This window comes from Xenopus tropicalis, chromosome 1 (assembly GCF_000004195.4).
Source record: "Xenopus tropicalis strain Nigerian chromosome 1, UCB_Xtro_10.0, whole genome shotgun sequence".
Lineage (NCBI taxonomy): Eukaryota > Metazoa > Chordata > Amphibia > Anura > Pipidae > Xenopus > Xenopus tropicalis.
Window position 1 is genome coordinate 150,471,922 of NC_030677.2, and position 23,980 is coordinate 150,495,901.

A 23,980-nucleotide genomic window follows, 5' to 3' on the forward strand; every position below is an offset into this window, starting at 1 on the left:
CTTTTCCCTCACAGGTGGTAGTTGCACGTATTTGTGGTGAAAATATTTGTGCCTCTGGGAACAAAAATCTCACTTTTTATTGTAGAGGGTACATTTATAAATTCTACCTGCTGATTGGTTGCTATCAGTGCCAGATTTCTAATGGGGGCGCCCCGAGGCCACCCCCATTCTTCGCCCCCCCCTCGCATGCACGAACCCCCCCGTCATCGCCCCAGAGTGCGCATGCGCGAACAGTAAAAGTCCCATATGGAGCAGTGGAGAGAGGTCCCCATTGCTCCATATGGGAGCAAAATTTAAAATTTGTGCTGCGGCGGGGTGGCATGCCACCCCTAGGTTTGTGCTGCCCTAGGCCTCGCCACAAATCCGGGCCTAGTTGCTATGGGTTACTAGACAATTAGCAAACTTTGGCCATTTGTAACAAAAGTCAATTAAGCTTGCAAACAGTTGCAAGTCAGTTTGCATACTAATCTGTTCATACTTCAAGAAATTGTTTCTTACTATAGAAGTGAGTAGAAATAATTGCAATGTGCTTTTGCAAGCAGTTCAAAATAAACTCTGATAGAAAATATATCTAATGAGCAAAGAAATTTCTCATTAGAGCCCATAATTAGTGTTCATACAACTTTTCTATCATTTATTTGGTTCATAGAAATAAATACAAATTTATCAACAGAGGGATCTTACTAATCCATGATGAATTTCCTCCCTTCTAATGTGCTTTGTGCCATTGTAAGGTTTATGAGAGGAGCTGTGACATCTTATAGAAATCTACATTTTATTATTATTTATTTGCTTAAAATGCACTCTATGAAAGATGGGGTTTCCATAATTTGGAGCTTTCTGGATATCAGGTTTCCAGATAAGAGAAACTTTACCTGTATTTTAGAGTGGGAAAATATGAATACCGTAAATGAAAAAAAGTGAACGGTTCAGACCTTGACAGGCATGCCTTTACAAAGCTTGTGGTGGTTTAGCTACATATAAAAGATCATTTTTTAGAAAACAGATGTGAAATAATCACCTACAAAGGAATAGTTTTAAAACATAGCAGGTAGGATATTGAATAGCTGTGAAGGTTGGAAAAAAGCAGTACTGATTGCCCTGCAGTGTTAGTGGGTTTCCATAAATTTATACCCTCCCTGCTGGGCAGAATCTGACTACTGAATAACTGAACCAAGAATGACAAGCTGAGCTTTACACATCATCTCCATGACTACCATACAACAAGCTAGGGATTGTACCTAACTTGTATGCTCAGTAGCCCAACCCATCTGCCAAATGATTGGTTGCACAACTCAGTAGGGGGTTTTCACTGGCACCTTGCAATGCCATTCACATAACTTGCTCAGCAGGCTTGGCTGCATGCACAAAGCTATCAGTATAGAGACTCTGGGGTTTCCTTTGCTTTTATTCAGATTTATACATTGCCTTGCCTTAGTTCTTTATAGTGCTGCCCTAGCCTTTCCACAGTGGAAAAGTTAAAAGATCTGATATTTGTAGATCTTATATATCCATTGTTATAGGACATTTTGATGCGGATACCGTAACATGTTGTTAGGCAAGAGGTTTACCAAGGATATTGGCTCAATGTTGCCTTCGGTGGAAGAGGCCAAGGATGCAGAAGAGGAAGAGCAGGTGCAGCTATGCCTAGGTGGGATCCCTAGCAGGCCACCTAGCAGACCTCTGGCTCGCCTGAGCAGGGGAGGCGTGGAGAATAAAGTAAGTCATTTTAATCTAGTTTTTCCTATTTCAAGAGCAGTTCTGTGCAAGTAACAGTCAGAATTCATGGACAGCTGATAGCAGTGTACATTTACAGGTATGGGATGCCTTATCTGGAAACCCGTTATCCAGAAAGTTCCGAATTGGAAATGGCCATTTCCCATAGACTCCATTATAAGCAAATCATTCTAATTCTTAAAAATTATTTCCTTTTTCTCAGTAATAATAAAACAGTACCATGTACTTGATCCCAACTAAGAAATAATTAATCCTTATCGGGGGTAGAACAGTCTTATTGGGTTTATTCAATACTTATATGATTTTTAGCAGACTTCAGTTATGGAGATCCAAATTACAGAAAGATCACTTATCTTGAAAACCCCAGGTCCTGAGCATTTTGGATAACAGGTCCCATACCTGTAATTATAAAGATCAATAGGATTTATTTTCATTCCAGTGGAATTTTATCAGTGCACTTTTTATTTGGTAATTAGATCCAGAGCAGTACATTTTTGCGCCTATTTTTGCTGCATCACAGGGAGCCGTGTGCATTACACAACCCTTATAACCCTAACTTTTTCTGGTTTCCTGATGCTGATAAAATAAAATGATCATAATTTTTCAGGAGTATTATGTGTTCCTCCCATTTCGGGCAGTAGGAAAAACACAGTACAGAACCTGTGCATGCAAAAAATAAAGTTCCATTGGCATCATGCAACACAGCCCCACAGCTTGAGCTAACTTGTTGCATGAGTCTGCATCTGACCTGGGTGCCACATTTATCTTGTGCTTTTCTTCAGTTATCTGTCCTGTCTTCAGTTTCTACAAGCAAAATGTATATTATGTACTGTATCTGTTATTTATATAGCATTGACTACATTTTACAATGTGCTATACAAAGATTATAAGAGAAAAGAGAGAACCATTTTTTCCAATATAATTGTCACATCAGAATAATTATGAACCAACCTACAAATACTTATAATTCACATGAATCTCTGTCCTAGTGGAGCTTACAGTTTAATGTCCACATCACATGTACTTTGGTCAGATTTATCAGGAGCCAATTAACCTGCCTGTTTTTTTGAATGTGGGTAAGAGTACTCAGAGGAAACCTTCCCCTTTATTTCAAGCCACAGTTTGACTTGGGTAGTGAACTCAACATTTCAGGAGGTTAACCCTCCCTTTGCCAAGAAAGGAAATGCTAAATTTGCTAAGCAAATCAAACTGTGGCTTAAAATAAAGGGCAAGGAGTCTAAATGATATATGTGAGTACCATTCCTATTCTCTCCTGTTTATGCTATATGGTCAGGTAACATAGTGTATCATAAGAGAACTGAAGAAAAAGGAGTGCTGGTGAAAACCCTTTTCATACACATGGCCACACAGAACATGGATGACAACTTCACTTCTTCTACCTTGAAAGAAAGGCATTTTATTTTCCCAGGGTAAGCAATGTCTCCATTTAAAAGCAATATAAACATTTTGGACCTAGGTATCAGTGAAAAAGCCTATGTGAAATAGCTGTGCTGGATCGCAGCAAGAACATAAACATTGGCCCTGCATATAATAGTTTTTTTTATCTGTGCAGGTATAAATGGGACCATACAATGGTACCTGGTTTCTGGATAAGGGGTCTTTCTGCAATTTGGATCTTCACTCTAAACCTAAGTGTAGTAAAGAATCATTTAAACAATAAATTAACCCAACTTTATTGCTTTGCCTTCAATGAGCATTAATTATATCTTAGGGCAGCAAGGTACTATTTTATTATTAACAAGAAAAAGGAAATAATTTTTAAAAATGTGAATTATTTGATTAAAATGGACTCTATGGAAGATGGCCTTCCCATATTTCAGAGCTTCCTGAATAACGAATTCCCAGAAAGCAGATCCTATACCTATGTATGTATGTATGTATGTATATCTTTATTTATAAAGCTCTTCTTATGTACACTGCGCTGTACAGTAGATACCTGTACTAAAGATGCAAACCAGTAAACAGGTCTGGACTGGGATTCAAAACAGGCCTCTGACATTTGCCAGAATCCACAGATTGCTGGCCAGGACCTGCCTATAAATGTGCAGCGTCTTTAACTTTGTTTAATTTTTGAAGATTATACATTCCCTTTACTGTGTAGCCCATTTTTTTTACAGGACAGTATTTTACAAAATAACACTGCTATTTAAAAATCTTAGATACAGCAATGTCAATGAGGATTCATGCTTCTTCTTTACAAAATATCATTCAGCTTTCATTATAGGTAAATGTATGTTCGAATTTAAACCTCCTTTCCTAACCTTGTCTTTTATAAGCTCAGCAAAGAGGCTCCTAGAAATAACCTGAAGATGGCAGCAGAGTACATTGTTTTGTGGCTTGAAAAAAAAAAAACCATGAAACAGTTTTGTGTATACATACAATTTTGTAGCTATACTTTCCAATATTCTTTTTCTCTACAGATTGTACCACGATCTGCTAAATCAAGACTTGAGCATGACAGTGACGAACATCAGAATGCAGCTGAATCTTATGAACTAGAAGCATCAGAGGAAAAGGCTCAGAATAATGTTACTGAAAATAATGTTGATGAAGCAGAAGGAAAAGAGGAAAACTGGGACACAGAGTTAGAAGTAGAAGGTTGGTTAGATATAATAAATACATTATAACTACTGTATTTTGGTCTTCATAAATACTTAGCTTTTATCTAAAAAAAAAAAAAAAAGTCTACATTCACCATAAGGATGCTATGTGAGATTGACAATTCTTTTGAAAGAAATTCTAATCTTAAAGGGAACACCCTGACCCCAAAAGTGGTTGCTTTTTGCATAATGAAAGAAACTGCAACTCTAAGCAGCTTTCCCAGTATACTTTCACGTTGACATTTTCCTTTTTCGTTATAGAAATCAAGGAACAATACGATCCCACTGGAAAGGCCAAATACTTGTCAGCATGCCAGTTCTATGGAGTTATACCAGTTTCCTATTTTTTACGCCACCTGCAAGATCCAGAGCTTGTGATGAGGCACCATGGACTTGGTCCACAGGTATAAATGTACCAGTGGGATTAAAAGCACAATGATTAGATTAAAATGATATTTGATTGTGTTACATTATATTACCATGAAATGAACATCACCACACTGATACGTGGAATCAATTCTCAGCAGTTTGATCACTTTCCCAAGTCATTAGTACTATCCAGTGTTAATCAAGTTACACATATATCAAATAACATAGCCATAGCTTAGTAGTAGCAAAGTTAAAGGGGTAGTTCACCTTCAAATTAGTGTTAGTTTATTATCGAATGAGCACTTCTTTTCAACTGGTCTTCATTTTTTATTATTTGCCTTCTTCTTCCAAATATTTCCTTTTTTTAAAAGGGGGATCACTGACCCCAGAAACCAAAAACTATTGCTCTGTGAGGCTACAAAGTTTTTGTTATTGTTATATTTTATTACTTAGCTTTCTATTCAGGCCTCTCCTATTAATATTCCAATGTCTTTCTCACACCACTGCATGGTTGTTAGGATAATTTGAACCCTAGAAACCAGATAGTTGCTTTAATACCATACAGGATAACTGCTGAACAAAAAGCTTAATAATTCAAAAAAGCACACATAATAAACAGTGAAAATCATTTGCAGATTGAATCACTCTCTACATCTTACTCAAAGTTAATTTAAAAGTGAACAACCCTTTAACAACAGCTGTGTGACTTCTCTGTCTTATATGCTTATTACAATTAGTGAAGCAAATATTATTATTTATATTTGTGCTGTCAGCATGTAGCTGCCTAAGAACCACAGGTCTGTAATAGCTGAAGACTATAGGTTGTAAGTTCTATTTATTGTACTCTTAACCAATGTAAGAAGATGTATTATCATGCCAATTTGCAGAAGTAAAATAATAATTCTAGAATTATAATACTGAACATCTGAAATATCACATGCTGGAGTCAAGCTCATGTTGTGGCTTCTCAAGTATAATGCATTTCCTTGATTTACCTTGATGCACAAAGAAATTGGAATTCTAACTTGCACCAAAAAGATTTTGTGAGCCACTACTCCCAGCATGTTTGCTGTCCATGTATAAAAAAGGTTGTATTTTATATAATCACATCCATTACAGGGCAGCACCAGTATGTAAAGCAGTTCAGTTGCTGCGGAACAACCCCCAGCATACCAATTCCTGTGCAATGCCAGCTAAAGTAAAGCTAAAGTACCAAAATATAAAGCATTATATTTGCGAATATCTCTATCTTTGTTGTTAAACCCTTTGTTTTTAAAGGAGAATGCAAGATAAAATTTAAAAAGCATACTGCCCAATAGTCCTCCTATTGTTTAGTAAAAACGCCACACTTTTGGCTCACCTAATCAAATATTTACCCAGTCACACTTACTTAACATTTTCTAGAACAGGCAGCTATCTCTAAAAAGGTATTCTCCCTTCCTTTCCCTCCTTGCTTCATACTGCACATGTGTTTCTTTCCTCCCCCCCTCCCCTCTGCCAGATCCGCTTCTGATTGGCTGGTGGGTATGTGTAGCTCAGAACAGGAGACAGGATCAAGTTACACACATGCTCAGAGAATAGGAAGGCTGCCACTGGCAGCCTACAGGAAGGACAGAGAGATTTCAGTGATGTCACTGTAGTCTTCACACTGCTGTAGGCTGCCAGCACCATATCTCAGAGAAGCAAGCAGGGATCTGGGAATTTAGATATGCAGTAAGTACTTAAAAAGAATGCCTTTAGACTTACTTTTAATTTATATTAACCTTTCATTGTCCTTTAAGGCTACTAAAGCACTGGCTGTTACGCTGGTCACCAATACCAGGATTGTAACTTTAGATCTCAGTGATAACTGGCTTGGAGGCGAAGGTGCTGCAGCAATTGCAGAGATGCTGAAGGAAAACTGCTACATTTCAGGTTTGGTCATCATGTTATAACATCATTAGTTTAAATTGATTTCTAAATGATATGCTTAACTTTTATGTTCAGTGGATATTTTTAATGTTATGTGCTGAGGTAGCCTTAGTCTGTAGGTTGCCTGGAACAACAGGGATGTTAAACCTTTATAGTTAAAATGGACAAACTAGACAACACTAGACAACTTTTTTCCATATGGAACCTAGATGGCCATTTCTTTTATAGAGACCCCCTTCTTTAATTCGCCATCACCCACAAGCAATGAGTAATACCTAATCGATATATAATACACAATCAAAATCTCAGTAGATTTTCTTTCCATGAGGAGTGCAGATCTACATTATTTGAGCCATGTTTTCCATTCTTTGCGGACACGAATGACAAGAGCCAGAGACAAGGGTATCAAGAGTGGTGAACTGTCTGGAAATCAATACCTGAGAAGTGCTGGTGGCCTATTGCAGTAACTTATTTGGCAGCTCAGTGAAAAGTAAACATGGTTTAAATTCACTGCTAGTGTGACATCCCTGCTCTATCTGCTGCTTGTGATTGAATAATAATACAGAGTATTATGAGTGTCTTGGGCTTTACACAAGCCCTTTATTAAGGCTATCATCATGTGTAACAAACAACCTTATATTGGGATATTAAAGGGAGGGCATACAAAATATTTCCACCTCCCAGTGTGAGACAACTCCCATGATCCTCCATAAAATAGTGAGTACAAGAATAATGGCATATATATATGCTGTATACTTGTTTGTATGATTTCCTGACCATGTTTTGTACATGTAACCTGAAATGAAGAATACATACAAGGAACAAGTCATTTTAAAATGTAACATTGTTTAGATTTTGTATCACAGTTATATAAATATAATTGATTGAACTTGATGGACTGTGGTCTTTTTTTAACCCAACTTAACTATAAAACTTTGACTCTTGATGTGCACAAAGAAGATCACATTTCTTGTATAAACTGATTTAAAACTAAAGTTAGTTCAAGTAAACAAACACTTTTAATTATTCACTTAGTGTATTTTTTTCCGGTGGGATTTTCAGCCTGTATGTGCTCAGTTAACAGAGTCCAGCAGGAAACATCATTCTGGTTGAACTGATCTAATTGAATTACTGACAGCTAACACATACATATGTGGAACTTTTCATACAAAAATCTTTTTTACTTCCAAGAATTGTAGACCATTGAAACTGTAAATGATCAATATTTCACATTCTATTTTACATACTCAATTAGTGTTATCTTTCCGGCAGAGATTCACTTGGCCGATAACAAACTTGGTGTGAAAGGTGCCAAAGCCCTATCACATATGCTTGTGGAGAATACAACCTTGCAAAAACTAAACCTGTCAGGAAATGAATTTTCTGATGAAGCAGCTCAATATATTTCAGAAGCCTTCATGAGCAACCAAAAGGTGGAGTGCACGGACCTTAGCCATAATATGTTTGGAGAGGGTTCAGGTACGGTTTCTTACTCTACAATATGTTAGAAAAGATATAAGGGGTTGGGTATGTCTGCAAGTGTAGTTGCAGTCCCTGCAGTCAGTTGCGTATTAAATGACTTTGATTAAAGGTACTTGTGTCAAAATGCACTTGTTGCACTTCCATATAGTTGTGCCTAACTATGTTCAATCCTTAATACCCTGTATTAATCACCACAGTTGTGTTGCACCAAAAGGATAGGGCACACATGCACACCAAAACTGTAAATGACGCCAGCAAACACCATAAATGACTCTATAATTGCTTTGCTTTGATCAAGGGGAGACGCTTGGTACTGCAATTGCCGAAAACACAGGAATGTTGGAGCTTAATCTTAGCTGGAACAACTTTCGTGGAAAGGGAGCTGCTGCCATAGCTAGAGGCCTAGGGGTAAGGAGAAATTAAAATTAAACATGCTGGGCAATGCTGGGCACTGTGGGAGCCCACAAAGAGGAAATGAACTATCTAACAATGCAACATTTTAACAAACTAAATTCAAAGTGAAATTTTTTGCCTTTAACATATTCTCGCTTTCCCTGAATTTTGTTGCCTTGAACTGCAACATAGTTAAACAAACTGCATTAACTGTTTATGTAAATAAAGGCATTTGCTTAAATGTTTTGTTATTATGAATATTTCCAATAACAAATGTAAAGCCCTTTCTTTCATGTCTAGGCTAACATATTTCTGAAAGCAATTGATCTCTCATACAATGGATTTGGCAATGATGGGGCTGCAGCCCTAGGGGAAGCTTTGAAGGTTAACAATGTGCTTGAAGACATAAATATAAGGTAAGCCCCCTTTACTTTTCTTCTCTTATCCCCCATTTATTTTTCCACCAAACAAAATACTTTGCTTCTTTTGTTGGGTAATAATATAGAATTATTTTGACTTCTAAGCTGGTGCCTCCCCTGTAAAGCTATAATGTGTGAATTTGCAAAAAGCAGTAACCCATAGCAACCAGTTAGTTTCACTTTGTCAGTGAAATTTAAAATTGGTGGCACATGAGTTGGTGGCCACACCTTCTTTTATTGTCATCATGGTGTACTTTCTATTTCTAAATTACACTGTTTACATAGCAAATAATTCACTACCATTTAAAATTTTATTCTTGAACCAACAAATGTATTTTTTAGCTGTAATATTGGTGTGTAGGCAGCCATCTCAGTGCATTGTGCCTGAGTCTGAGTTTTCAGAAGGAGCTAGTGCTACACATTAGAGCTGCTTTCAGGTAACCTATTGTTTCTCCTACTCCCATGTAACTGGAGGAGTCCCAAGCTGGACTTGGATTTCTTACTACTGAGTGCTATTCTGATATCTACTGGGAGCTGCTATCTTGCTCCTTCCCATTGTTCTGCTGATCGGCAGCTGGGAAGGGAAAGGAAGGGGGGTGATATCACTCCAACTTGCAGCTCAGCAGTTAAGTGTTACTGAAGTTTCTCAGAGCACAGGTCACATGGTTGTGGCACCCTGGGAAATGAAGAACATGGCTAGCCTCATGTGAAATGTCAAAATTAAATATAAAAAATTCTGCACTTTTAAAAAAGGATTTCAATACAGGATTGCATTGCTTTGGAGAAGCAATATTAACTGATGTGTTTTGAAGAAATAATGTCTTCCCATGACAGCATTCCTTTAAGCACGTTTTTGTAGTTTGGATTTTACATTTTAAAAAGGGAGTATACCCCTTTTTAAACATGAACTCAAAAAACAGGACTTATTTGTTTTCTGTGCAATTCTAACTAATATGAAGAATTTCAGTGGTTTGGGTAATGTCCTTAGAATCACTTGCACGATTTAAGCATTCTCTAAAGGAATGCAAGTAGATTTATGTGGTGCTTACATTGGACATTTTTATATAACAGACACCAAGTCACCAAGGAGTTTTAGGACCATATAAATGCACAAGGCCGAAGGCCAAGTGTTTTTATACAGGTCATGGAACTCCAAGGTGACTTCTAATATCCACATGTTTTTCAACAGGGGGTACATTATTTATTGTAATACACAAGATTCAGTGAGTCATGTAAAAGAAATTACTCTTACTCCAAGGTGACTTCTAATATTTTTCAAAAGGTGGCACTTTATTTATTATAATTCAGGGCCCCCCAAGTGATAGTTACTTTTTCTTCTCCTTTAAATAAAACTGTTGTATATTAGATGAAATATCTTATAAATGGTTGTCTGTTTTTCCTCCCTATTTTATCTGTCATTTCTATCTAATAGATTGTAAGCTCTTTAGGGCAAGGGCCTCATCCCAACTGTGTACAGAAACTGTGTATTAAAACTTTTGTATTTATTCTCAACTGTATTTACAGCAGTACTGTCTGTTTCATTTTTTTCTAAAGCAACAATCGAATTTCAGTACAAGGAGCTGTTCGTTTTGCGATGTGTCTCAAGGCAAACAAGACTTTGAGGATACTGAAAGTAAGTGCCCCTTGGTGATTCATATATGTGTTACTAATAGCTTACCAGTCAAGTTTTGCTAGATACATCTTTAACTTTGAAATGGCAGACATCATAAATTTACAATACTGAGCCTATATACAGTATACGTCATTTCTATTGAATCTGTTTGATATGGGTACCAAAACATCTGAAGTGTGGCTCTGATTGCCAATGGAACATAAGGAAAGTAAAAGCTGCAATGAATGTTTGGTCAGTCTCAAGCAAAACAGATTTGTTCCCTAGAGAAAACATTCTGACTACATTCTGACTATAACCTAACCCCACATTCTGACTGTAACCCAATAGGACTGAACTATAGTTTATTGAAACTTCCCCCCCCCAACGTTATCAGATAGCTAAGCAATTGAACCAAAACCAGCCAAACCATATCGTTCTGTAGATATAAAGATTTCTACCCAATTCATTCGATCAATGTAATATTAAAACAATTAGAGGCATATTTACTAATCATCATTATTAATTGATTGCTTCTGAAGAATGGTTTGGAGATTTATAAAAACCAAATAAAGAATCCTGTGAAAATGGGGATATTTATTTTGGGGGTCTAGGATAACAAATTCCTGGAGGCTCAGACAAGGATATCAGTGTTGTTTGAACAGGACTGTTTATACACAATCTATAATTCTGGATTCGGCCAAATCCCAAAGCAAGTCCTAGATTCAGTGCCTAGTTCCTAGTTTGTTTAATAATTGAAAAGTGCCTGGACAGGTCAAGTGGGACCCGCAGTATTCCCTTTGGATCTTTGATAAGTCAACACTTACTTCTTCTTCCGCCTGGACATGATGGACTAGTTGTATTGTAGCTGGGTCCTGAGCTACTACTTTCAGTCTCAGCAGACTGAAGGCTCAGGTTGGATAACAATGATATGGACCACATCTGAGCAAATGAATTATGATGGATCACAATGACTAGTGATCGTTTTCACATACAGGTATGGGACCCATTATCCAGAATGCTCGGGACCAAGGGTATTCCGGATAAAGGGTCTTTCCGTAATTTGGATCTCAATACCTTAAGTCTACTAAAAAATCAATAAAACATTAATTAAACCCAATAGGATTGTTTTTCATCCAATAAGGATTAATTATATCTTAGTTGGGATCAATAACAAGGTTCTGTTTTATTTCTACATAGAAAAAGGAAATCAGTTTTAAAATTCTGAATTATTTGATTAAAATGTAGTCTATGGGAGATGGGCATTCCGTAATTCAGCGCTTTCTGGATAACGGGTTCCCGGATAAGGGGTCCGATACCTGTATTGATATTGTTTTTGATTCAAAGACTATATGGTGCACTGATAGCAATATAACAAATAACTGAAAAGCAATATGAAGACATAGAAAGAACAATGTATCTTTATTTGTAATTTGCTTTACAAATTTATTTTACAGATATCTAGGAATCCAATGCAGAGTGAAGGTTGTTTTGCTATTCTTAAAGCAATTCAAGCCAACTCTGAGTCTGCCATGGAGTGTCTGGATTTCTCTGTAAGTCAAACTATTGTGTAAATCCCTGTTTACAGTATGTTAGCCATCTTTCTAGTTACAGTATGTAAAAGACCAAATAGTTCTCCAGATTATTTCTGGAAATTAAAAAATGTATATGTACATACATATATATGCAGTGCCCTTATTCAGGCCACATCGATAATACAATTTTGTTCTGTGGTTTTGTGATATTTTTATTTCAAAATGGCTACACTCAGAATTGGGTTTTAGGGCTGTGGCACATGGGGAGATTAGTCGGCCACGACAAATCTCCCTCGTCACGTGGGATAATCTCCCCAATATGCCATCCCACCAGCGAGACTGTAAATCGCCAGTGGGATGGTATACGCGGTGGCGCGATCCCAGAAGTTGCCTTGAGAGGAAACTTCGGCGATTTCGGAGCTGTGTATGCGATCTCACCGCCGATTTACATTCTCGCCAGTGGGATGGCATTTCGGGGAGATTAGTCGCCCACGACAAGGGAGATTTGTCGCAGGCGACTAATCTCCCCGTCTGTCATAGCCCTTATAATGTGGCATAGATTTGCTGTATATTCAGAAAAAAATTGAAAAAATAAAAAACTGAAATATGCTGTTTGCATACGTAGTCTTGCTAAGCTTTACTATTATGTAAAACCACCTTTTGCAATAATAACAGGCTGTACTCGTTTGGGAAAGTATTTTCCAGCTTTGAACACTGTTCGGTAGTGTTATTGGTCTGCCTCTCAGGCACATTAGCTCCAGGCTGTTTAGTATAGTTGTGTGATGCTGGTGCCCCTTAGTTTTCAAGGATTCTTAATTAGACCAAAATTAGATCAGAACACTGTAGTGCATCCTTCTTTTTGTTTCTGAGCCACACCTTTGTTACTTTAGCCTTATGTTTGAGATCATTGTTCTGATAAAAGATTCATTTTGCCCAAGTTTCAGTTTTCCAGTAGGCAGGCTCTTGCAGAATTTCCCTTTTATTCTGTATCCTTTATTTTAACTTCTATTTTAACAAGATGTCCAGACCATACTAATGGAAAGCAGCCCCAAAGCAAACTCATCCATTATATTATGGTTAGAGAGGACCCCAGCACCTTTGGACTGGTGTAATAAGCCCTGTGCATAATGTACATGGTATCCCGACTAATTGTAAAGCATTATTAGCCCATGAAATTATCTTGCCTTCATATTAATGGTTATAAGAATTAATTACCAATGTAATGTAAAATATATAAAAAAAAAGATCCTTTCACAAAGTAATTGTAGATTGTAAGCTCTATGGACAGGGACCTCGTTCCTACTGTGCTTGTTACATATTTACTATGCTTGTTACATATTTATCATTTATTACTATGCTTGAACTCCCTGTGTGTACTTTTCTTCACTGTAATATTGTACAGCATTGCCTATTCATGAAGTGCTTTATAAATAAAGTTATACATACATACAAAAATGGCTAATTACATTAGGTTAAATAATCACAGTTCCTTATAAAACATCTTCTTGACCTTTTTGCCTCAAAATGATTGCAGATTGTTGTCCAAATTGATAGCAATACTTTTCAGTGATTGATGTTTATATGCATGTGCATTATGAATGTTTTTTGTTTTATATTCATGTAGGATATTTTAGTGAATAAAGAATTTGATGACTTGTACAATACCATGAAAGCAGCTTTGCCAAATCTGTCTGTAAAGCATGGGGGAAATCCTGACATGTTTAAAAAGCAGGTACCGAAGGTAAGAATGACATATTTATATATATAATTTAAGTGATATACAAGAATAAAACAAACATTTTGGCAAGAATGAAAAGCTGCCACAAGTTCTGATTACCTATAGCAGACAGTCAGATGTTTGCTCATGGGAAGATATGAGTCACTAGACTACAGAAAACTTTGCCCCTAATGTATCATTAAAAAAGTATCAAAATCAATCTACAAAGCACCGGCACTGACATTATACATTGTCCAACACGTGGAAGGTGACATAAAATATAGAGCGTTATAACATAGAGTTACTGTAATATTACATAAATGGTAAGCCTAAAAACAAAGATAAAGTCAAACTAGGGATCAAGTTTTGCTTGGACAAAAGGTTAAGTTGATGGATGTGTTGCAACAGACTCTGCAACTGCTGGGAGGGGCTAGAAACTATAGGGGGCCCAGTGGGACTAATAAGCTTCTGCAATATAGGGAAAATGTCTTTTTTCCAAATAAATTCAGTAGTGGTTAGCAGAGATTTAATATGCAGGAAAATTGAATCAGGCAATTCTACATCATCTTGACAATTTTCAGACAATTTTCAGTCTGTTCCCTTCTCTGGGAGATCTTTTGAAAACTTTTTTTTACTTTGGCTCTGGTGCAACAATTAGAAAAAGTCGCAGTTATAGTCCAAGTTTTTGCAACTTTTCTGTGGCTTTTTCAGTTTCAAATGTGTCAGACATTCATAAAAATGAGTTTATTTGAATTTTTAAAAAGAAAAAAAATCAGAAAAGTTAGAGTTTTAGTAAATCTGCCTTTATATGTAAGTTATGCAATTAACTTGATTAACTTTATTCACCTCCGAGTTAACTTTTAATATGATGTAAAGCAGTGCTGTCCAACTTCTGTGGTACCGAGGGCCGGAATTTTTCTTGCCTACATGGTGGAGGGCCGATAATGGAAGCCAGTTTTGACCACTCCCCTTTTTTAAACCACACCCACTTCAAACTACACCCATGCTATCACAAGAGCTTTTAAGACAATCCCCACATTAATGGTGGCAACACAGCAAAAACCCAATGGTTGGTGCTCACTGAAGGGATATCACCCTTCATTTATATATGAAAGAATTATATTATGTCATACACTTAAATCGATATGCCTCCTCCTCTTCTGTGGATAGCACAGCAACCCCCCAGCATATAATTACACCCCTTGGGGACCATATAATGACTATTTCAAATGCCAAACTCCAGGAACAAACCCCTGCCAGGTTCACCTTCCACAGGCAGCATAGGGCAGGGAGAGTATGGCACAAACAGGCAGCATAGGAAAGGCATAGAGCAGGCAGAGTACTGCTTGCCCTACCCCTCCTATGTGTGCCATACTCTGCCTGCCCTCCCCTGCCTATGTGTGCCATACTCTGCCTGCCCTACCCTGCCTGTGTGTGCCATACTCTGCCTGCCCTACCCTGCCTATGTGTACCATACTATGCTTGCCCTCCCCTTCCTATGTGTGCCATACTATGCTTGCCCTCCCCTGCCTATGTGTGCCATACTATGCTTGCCCTCCCCTGCCTATATGTGCCATACTATGCCTGCCCCCCCCCCCCTGCCTATGTGTGCCATACTATTCCTGCCCACCCCTGCCTATGTGTGCCATACTATGCCTGCCCTATTGCACACACAGGCAGCATACAGTGACACAATGCTGGATGTGTCAGAGGGAATGTCTGAGGTGTGAACAGGGGAACAATGTGGGTGATTACAGCCAGAGCCTGAGGTGTGAACACTGCAGGGGGAAAACAATGAAGGCATTAAAAGGTGTGAACAGTACAGGGGATTACACGATTAAACAATACAGGGGGATTACAGCCTGAATCTGAGGTGTGAGCAATGCAGGGGGGCAGTTAATCTCAGTACTGATACCATTTAAAGGTAATACACAAAGGTAAGCCATCAAAGCAGCCAGACAGGTGGGGGGCCACACAGAGGGGGGTCGCGGGCCGCCAGTTGGACAGCCCTGATGTAAAGGGTAATATTCTGCTCTTCATTTTTTATTTGTAGTTTTTTAGTTATTTTACTTCTTGTTCAGCAGCTCTGCACTTTGGAGTTTCAGCAGCAATATGGTTGCTAGGGTCCTAATTACCTTAGTAGCCAGAGAGCATTTTGAATGAGAGGATGGTAAATGAATAGGAAAAGACCTGAATAGGAAAGCAAGTTATAGAAATTAACAATAACAATAAAACTGCAGCCTCACAGAGCAATAGTTTTTTGGTGTTTGAAAGCTGCAAAGAGTTAGAATAAGAAGGCAAATAGATCAAAAGTTATAAGAAATATCTAGTATAAATAAATTTAAAGCAACTGGACTTGTTAAGTAATCATTGAAGACGATTACTTAACAAGTCCAGTTGCTTTAAATTTATTTATACTAGATATACCATGACCTGGATGAATGAAAATCTTCATAGACTTATAAGAAATAAGTAATAAAGACCAACTGAAATGTTGCCTAGAATTGGGCATTCTATACTTATATATACTTCTATACATACTGAAAGTTAACTTAAAGGTGAACCACCCCTTTAATGCCTACCCTTCAGATCAGTAGTTTAACGGGTCTTAGGTGGCAAAGATCGTTCCAATCGGCCACTAACGTTCAGGGCTGAAATGGCAGATATGGAGGTAGAAACAATAGGATTTCTGCTTCCTTCTGCTGATTCAGCTCTGAAGGCAGATTTTGCTCAGGCGCCTTCTATGGCACCCGATCAAAATCTTTTAACCCACCCGATTAGCGAGTCGACCGATATTAGCAGCCTCCTGCGATATCGGTTGCCTCGCCGACTTGCCATACACGCACCGAATATCGTACCAAACAAGGTTTCGTACGATATTATCGGTGCTTGTATGGCCAGCTTTTAAGACAGCATTCCTCCCCCGTCAATAGCCATGCTCCCGCATAACAATTTGATGGTTTGATTCTTGCAAAAATGTTGTACCTGTATTAAAGAACTTGTTTCCTGCAGTAGATATATTAATATACCTGTATTTAATAAACCTCTAAACATTGGGGCACTTTGCAAACACTAGAGAGTGCTTTTTAAAAACGAGTATTGATCCATGACTGTCATTTTGATTTACCCCATTCTAAAGCATAGAATGCTTTCATCATTTATACCAATTGAATAATTGCAAGTTTCTAAGGAAGGGTTAAGGTGGATCAGTATACCTATGTTTCTCAATAAAAGAAATGGTTGATCTAAAAACTCAATACAATAGAGCTTTTTGGGTGTTCAGACAAAGTCACTTGATGCCTCTGTAACACTTGTTTGACTATGGAATGGTTAAAACCAGGCTAGTAGTTAGGTGAGCATGGGTTACATGCGACTGCCTCTCTTAGGATGGACCTTCGCTTAGGTGGAAGTTACCTGAATGGAGCTGAGGGTGTAGTTGAACTACAACTCACTGTAGCTATGTAGTGCAGGTGCAGTAAATATAGATGCCAGAAAGGTTCTTGCAGTTTACAGTTGAACAAGTTTATTGTCAGAGACAATGCAATGCCGGGCTATCATATACTCACACACAAGCAGAGGTAGATGATACTTGAGGAAGAAGAGGGGGTGTACACCATTTTATCCCACCTCTTGGTAGAGTCTGGGCAGGGTAAATACACCTTTCAGCTTGATAAACCTGTGGAAGTAGTCTGGGTAGATATCTGCTCCTTCGGGTTGATAACCCCTAGTATATGAGTCCTCCGGGTGAGTAGGGATCAGGGTTTATTCTATGCCTGTCAGTATCTCTACTCCGCAGCCCTGCACTGAGGCAACATTGCCAGATAGCAGAAATACTCCCAGATCTAAACTCTCCTTTGTTGGGGCTATTAATCTGCCCTTGCTTACTAGAGCTGACTATTTCACTTTCCAAGAAAGTGCTATGACAAATCTGCTGTGGTTGCTAACCTCATTCACGGGGCCCTGTCCCCAACTTTCTCCAGAAGGATGATATCCTCTGGGGTACAATTGCTTCTGGGGCCTAAGTGCTGCTCCCAGGCTCAATGGAGCTTTGCTTGGAAGGCAGACTGCAGCCAAAGAGGAAGTCACACCCTCCTGCTAGACACTATATCAGTCTGCAAGGGGTGTGAACAACCTAACTAGACCTATAGGGAATAGTGCTTTAACTGTAACCTGAGTACAAGGGCTTTGCCTAATAACAGTAAAGATGTGAAGAGGTAGGGTTTAAAGCCATAGGGAGCTTAACCCTATGGGTCCCTACACCTGTTTACATGAATCTGACAGACTTTTAAAGAAATGTTTGTGGCTTGGATAGCAACAGATAAGGTCACCAACTGAAGGGCTGCAAATGCTGTACCGTGTTTATTCCTGCCTCTGCTGTAGGAGCTACATATAACAGGTGGGATAGGCAAGCTCTTACAAAGCTCTGGTTAGGTGATAACAGGTTAATTATATATTTTTATATTTGCAGTAATGATTTGTAATACTAATGTGTCAAATTAGATTTGCCACCTCTAATACCTGATTCTTAAATGGTAAGAAAGCCACAGAGTATATTATTACCATTTTTTTGTGCATTGTTTTCTCACAAATGAATGCTTTTATTTCCATAATACATCCTATATACATCTGGTGGCTCAAAGTTTCATCTTACAGATAACATTTTTCCTAATTCGTGTTCTATTGTCTATGCTTACGTTTACTTCCCTTCAGATGTAAATGTATATGCATGTCAGTGACATCAGTACTTACTTACTGTACTTTATTCAATGTATAAATAACATGTTTACCTGCAGTGTTTTATCATTCTGACAGACAGTCTATGATTTCCTGAAACAGCTTACAGCTTGTACTAAGTAAGGCCAAAAGTAGAATAAATACACAATTACTTCACAATGCAGTCTTTGTAGTATATTATGGCTTATAAAAGAAATGACATATAAAAGAAATCACATCTTCCTTATATATTTGTATAGAGAAGAGGTACTATGTAAACCCAGGTCTCATAAAATATATTATTTATGAAGGTGCTTCAGACACGGAAAAAACTTTGTACCTCTGGCCACTGTACTCCAACCCCTGTATAACAAATTCTTTCATTTTATGTTAGACATAACGCAGCAGCAGGATACTAAGCTGTTAGTCGCTTTTAGCAGTAAAAAGTCCTGCTTATCATGTTTACTGCCATAGAAATTGATTAATTAAATAATAAAAGTGCTCAGAATAGAAGGTTTACAGACTTTCAATACACGCATCACTTATTTATCTAATTTTGTTTTTACATTGCCCTTTATTTGTAATCTGTTACATTTCTTATTGGTTGCTATAGGTTACTGCTACTGGGCAGACTTATTGCCTTTTATTACATATGGGAGTTAGGCTTTCCTGGTAGGCTCTCTTATTCCAGTGATCCCCCTACCACACAGTGATTGTCTCCTACCTCTGAGTTGTCAATCCTAAGTGGTACATGGTGGTACAAGTACAAGTGGTACAACCTTGGTCCAGCTACTCAGATTTAACAAACTATTACTATATCCTATGGTATGTGGTTAGGTGATAGCAGACCCTCTGAATTGCACTATACAAGGTACTGTGAAAGAGGATCTCAGATTACAAATAGTTGATCAGATTTTTTTATCTTACATAGTTGCTGACCTTACATGTTTTTTTTATCACGTAAAAGACAGTTCTCCATCTCTTGTCATCTATTTGATCTCCTCAGCTAGATCCAATGAAAAAAGTTATTCAGTATATTAAAGAACACAACCTTCAGGTGGATGAGCTATCAAAAGTGCCAGAAGAAGATAAGAGTCTACCCATGACGTATGAAGAGTTTCAGAAGAATCTAACGGTACAATTTTCAACATTAGTACAATTTTCTTCGCATTAGTAGGGGGTTTCGTTGGCCACTTGCTCACTCCTATAGTGTTCCTCCTACATGGAACTTATGTCTTGCAGTTAGTGGGTGGCTCAGCAACACCCAACTTATGTTGAGAAGCTTCTAGTAATCTATTAATAATGCTAATAGTCATTTTAGCATCTTTTAGGGAGATCTGTAGTGGTGAGGTACAAAGATATAAGGCTAAGCAGTGGAATAACCAAAAGTTTCTAGGACCTCTGGGCAAAATCATTTTAGGGACTTCCGTGCATACTGTTACACCCCTGCATCACTATTACATGCCTTAATGGCTAACTTATCTGGCTGAATCAGTGCTTGAGAAAGCAGATGACAGAACACTATTAGTCTGCTCTATGTACATGTAGATTATTTCTTCTGTGAGGTTAAATTTGCTGGTCAATATTCTATAATAGATAATGAGTATTGGTAGGTAAATAATTCCATTTAATAACAACAATGTATTTTTTTTTAAAAAAACAGGGCTAATTTACATCTGTAAGTGCAGTTGCAGTCCCCATAATTTTGCTGCAGTCAGTTGAGTGTAAAAACACTTTTACATCAAAATGTGCTCTTGCACTTCCAAATAGTTTTGTTTGACACCGCTCAGTCCTTCCTGCCTTCCATTCTGAATTGAGCACTGCTGAGCCTATTGACATAGGGGAACCCTGGAGCTACCGCCATCTCTTGACCAAGCAGTAGCTCCAGGGTTCCCTTTGTACCCAACGCCAATAGGTACAGCTCACTTGCATCTAACGAATTGGGCACAGACGTTGCACACCTAACACTGGACACAGTGGCGTAGCGTGGGCTTTCGTCACCTGGGGCCGACCGGAAATTTGCCGCCCCTCTATTTAGTTATTCTTAAAAAAAATAGACAAAATAATAAAAGCAGCATTAAATTTTTTTTTTTTTTTGATTGAATTTGAAATGCGGTGCGCATGTCATAATTGTCAAAAGTGGATTCAGCTGTGCGTCCGTGGCTGCCCATGGTGGCAGGGCCGCCATCAGAAATCACGGGGCCCCTCCCATCAGTACAGGACACACAGACATAAAAAGTATTAGGGTCACCCTACCACAGTGCCCCCTAACACTATGCTGGCCAGGCCCCCCTAACGCTATTCTGGCCACGGTCCCCCCATACAACTGCCCCATAGACAGTACCCCCATACACAGTGCCCCCAATTGCCCCATACACAGTGCCCCCCACACACATTGCCTCCAATTGCCCATAGAAAGTGCCCCAATTTCCCCATAGACAGTGCCTCCAATTGCCCTATACACAGTGTCCCCATAGACAGCCCCCTCCACACAGTGCCCCCAATTGCCCTTAGACAGTGCCCCCAATAGGAAGTGCCCCCATACACAGTGCCCCAATTTCCCCATACACAGTTCCCCCATAGACAGTACCCCCCAAAGACCTTGCCCCCCCCACAGAAAGTGCCCCAATTGCCCCATACACAGTTCCCCCAATAGAAAGTGCCCCCATACACAGTGCCCCCATAAACAGTGCCCCCAATTTCCCCATACAAAGTGCCCCCAATAGGAAGTTCCCCCATACACAGTGCCCCAATTGCCCCATACACAGTGTCCCCATAGACAATACCCCCCAAAGACCTTGCCCCCCAATAGAAAGTGCCCTCATACACAGAGCCCCAATTGCCCCATACACAGTGCCCCCAATAGGAAGTGCCCCCATACACAATACCCCACAAAGACCTGGCCCCCCCATGGAAAGTGCCCCAATTTCCCCATAGACAGTAGCCCCCACACAGTGCCCCCAATTTCCCCCATAGTACATACCCCCAACAGACGATCGGCGGCGGCTCCTTCTCTCTTACAGGCAACAGGCGCTTCTATAAGGTTGCACCTCGTCGCTGACGTGTGACGTCATACGCACGGGCGCAACCTTATAAAAGCGCCTGTTGCCTGTAAGAGAGAAGGAGCCGCCGCCGCCCCTTCTGATATGCCGCCCGGGGCCATGGCCCCCTCGGCACCCCCCTCGCTACGCCACTGACTGGACATGATACCAGACGGACTTCTGTGCCTGATTTGCAATGAAATGTGCATACAGTTACAGTTTGGTAAATCTGGTGCAATTGGGGTAGGCACAGCACAACTGTGCCAAATTCATCACACACCACTGATGCTGGAATTATTGGTACAAAGCTGCATTGTGGGAAAAAAACACAAAATTGCACCTCACTGCACGTGAGTATGTAAATTAGCCTTATGGGCCTTTGCACTTTCACTTATTGTATTTGCTGTTCTTTTACATTGCAGGGTGCTGGAATTGTTTTGCCACACAATGATTTGCAGCAGCTAATAGACTTTCTTGACACAAATAAGAGCAACATGATTGATTTCAGGTAACCACTGCCAAAGAAAAGAAATATGAGTGGGGGCTTTGCTTTATGGGTTATAATTGCACAGTTTATGTAAGAACAGCATTCACCTGGCTAACCCTGTGGGGGGATAGGCAGATCCACTACAAATATGGGTGGGAAGTATTATGCTGGGAAGAGGTATTTTAAGACACAGGGGAAGTTTGAGGTCTTTCGTTTGCTTTTTAACTTATATTAGCAAATTTTAAAGGTCTGTGTGGAAGGATTTAACTCATTCCGTGTTAGGGACCCTTTACTCTACCCAGCCACATGTTCCCAGTTAACACAATGCACATCTGAGATCAGATCAGAACCTAGAACCATAGATTTTAAGGTGGCAGAACAATGGTACTGTAGATTCCAGCATAAGTGGTACTTAAAGGAAAACTATACCCCTTGAACGAATACTTAACCAACAGATAGTTAATATCATGTTAAGAATCTCACCAAACTGGAATATATATCAGTAAATATTGCCCTTTTACATCCTTTCCCTTGATCTACCTTTTAGTAATGGGCTGTGTGTTCCCTCAGAGATCACATAACCAAAAATAATGCAGCTCTAACTGTAACCGGAAGTAGTGTGGGAGTAAAAGGCAGAACTCTGTCCATTAATTGGCTGGTGTGGCCTAACATGTATGTGTGCCTTGACTTGTTTGTGTGCACTGTGAATCCTATGATCCAATGGAGCGGATCTTAGTATATAAAATGGCAATGGCACATTCTACTAAAAAAGTATATTCTATGAAAATGGTTTATTTAGTTTTACATATGAGTTTTGTGTGATATATTTTTATAAAGGTCTACATTGTTCGGGGGTGTAGTTTTCCTTTAAATGGTTCTGCCACTATGCAGTGAGTATAACACAAACACAAATAAAAACAAACATAAACCCAGACATTGAAAAGCTTGCAATCTTGGTTACTAGATAATAAGAGTTAATTGATTGTTGCAAATTAAATTATTGCTACTATTAATAAAGTACTGTAGTGTTGCCAGTGTTGCAGAATTACTAAGCATTCTAGTAGTTTCTTTTTTTTATATAGTGTCTTTCAGAAAGGACTATCTTCTTGACAAGAAACTAGAGAAGAACAAACAGACCTGCCTTGTGTTTCCCTTGAAAATCGCCAGTTTTCCAGATACATTGTAACGCTGTTAACAATAGCCTTGTTAACAAGGTTACGTCTGCCCAGAGAATTGTGAATTGTGCATTGTCTATACAATATTGTCTATATATATATATATATATATATATATATATATATATATATAGTCTGTACAATATTGTTCTGGGTAAATATGTGAATTACAGATTGGTGTGTATGACGCAAAAATGGACAATGAAAACTGTAAATGGATACTCCTGTCTGTAAGACATTGGTATATTTTAGCACCCATTATAATAGCACCCATATATAATGGTAACCTGGAAATCATTGTGCTGTCTGGCTTGCAGCTACACAGTAAAGCACGGTCATGGTTCATACAGACAAATATGTTTTCAATGACAAGATTTTAATAAAAAATACTTTGTAACTGTAGATTAGACATATTGTTCATACATTTTAACAGAATGTCTCTATACCAACACTAAAGTGCTTTAGAACAAAGTGTATTCTTTTCTTGCCAGGAAGAGTTAGGGCTTGCCTACCCCCAAAGACTCTGTAGATGTACTAATAGTAATTGTATTACTGAACTAGAAAGGGAAGTTTGAGAACAAACTTCATGTTGGTTAAAAAACATGACGTCACTGAATGGGCTCTGCCCACTTTCTCTGACCTTGGACCACAGTTATATAGTAAAAACCACTGTGCAAAGTTGGGGACCCTGGTTTTAATAGTGTCTGAATGGCAGCAACTTAAATTTCCCCACTGAAAGTCAACAAGTGACATCGGATTGGCGATTGGCGG

The 23,980-nt window shown here is 38.8% G+C and overlaps 1 protein-coding gene across 2 annotated transcripts; it reads left to right on the top strand.

Annotated features, from left to right (window-relative positions):
• The first annotated feature begins 1,126 nt into the window (after positions 1–1,126).
• lrrc74b (leucine rich repeat containing 74B) lies at positions 1,127–23,611 on the top strand. 2 transcript variants are annotated; one of them, XM_002932101.5, is made up of 13 exons: positions 1,142–1,719; positions 4,179–4,356; positions 4,620–4,762; positions 6,509–6,641; positions 7,911–8,117; positions 8,419–8,528; positions 8,814–8,929; positions 10,487–10,565; positions 11,999–12,094; positions 13,701–13,817; positions 19,513–19,641; positions 21,970–22,055; positions 23,117–23,611. In XM_002932101.5, the coding sequence occupies exons 1-13, from the start codon at positions 1,549–1,551 to the stop codon at positions 23,142–23,144; spliced, it is 1,593 nt and encodes a 530-aa protein (XP_002932147.2). In that variant the 5' UTR covers positions 1,142–1,548; the 3' UTR covers positions 23,145–23,611. The 2 variants fall into 2 exon arrangements, with proteins under 2 accessions (XP_017945538.1, XP_002932147.2); XM_018090049.2 differs by lacking the exon at positions 7,911–8,117 and having other exon boundaries at positions 1,127–1,719.
• The last annotated feature ends 369 nt before the right edge of the window (positions 23,612–23,980 follow it).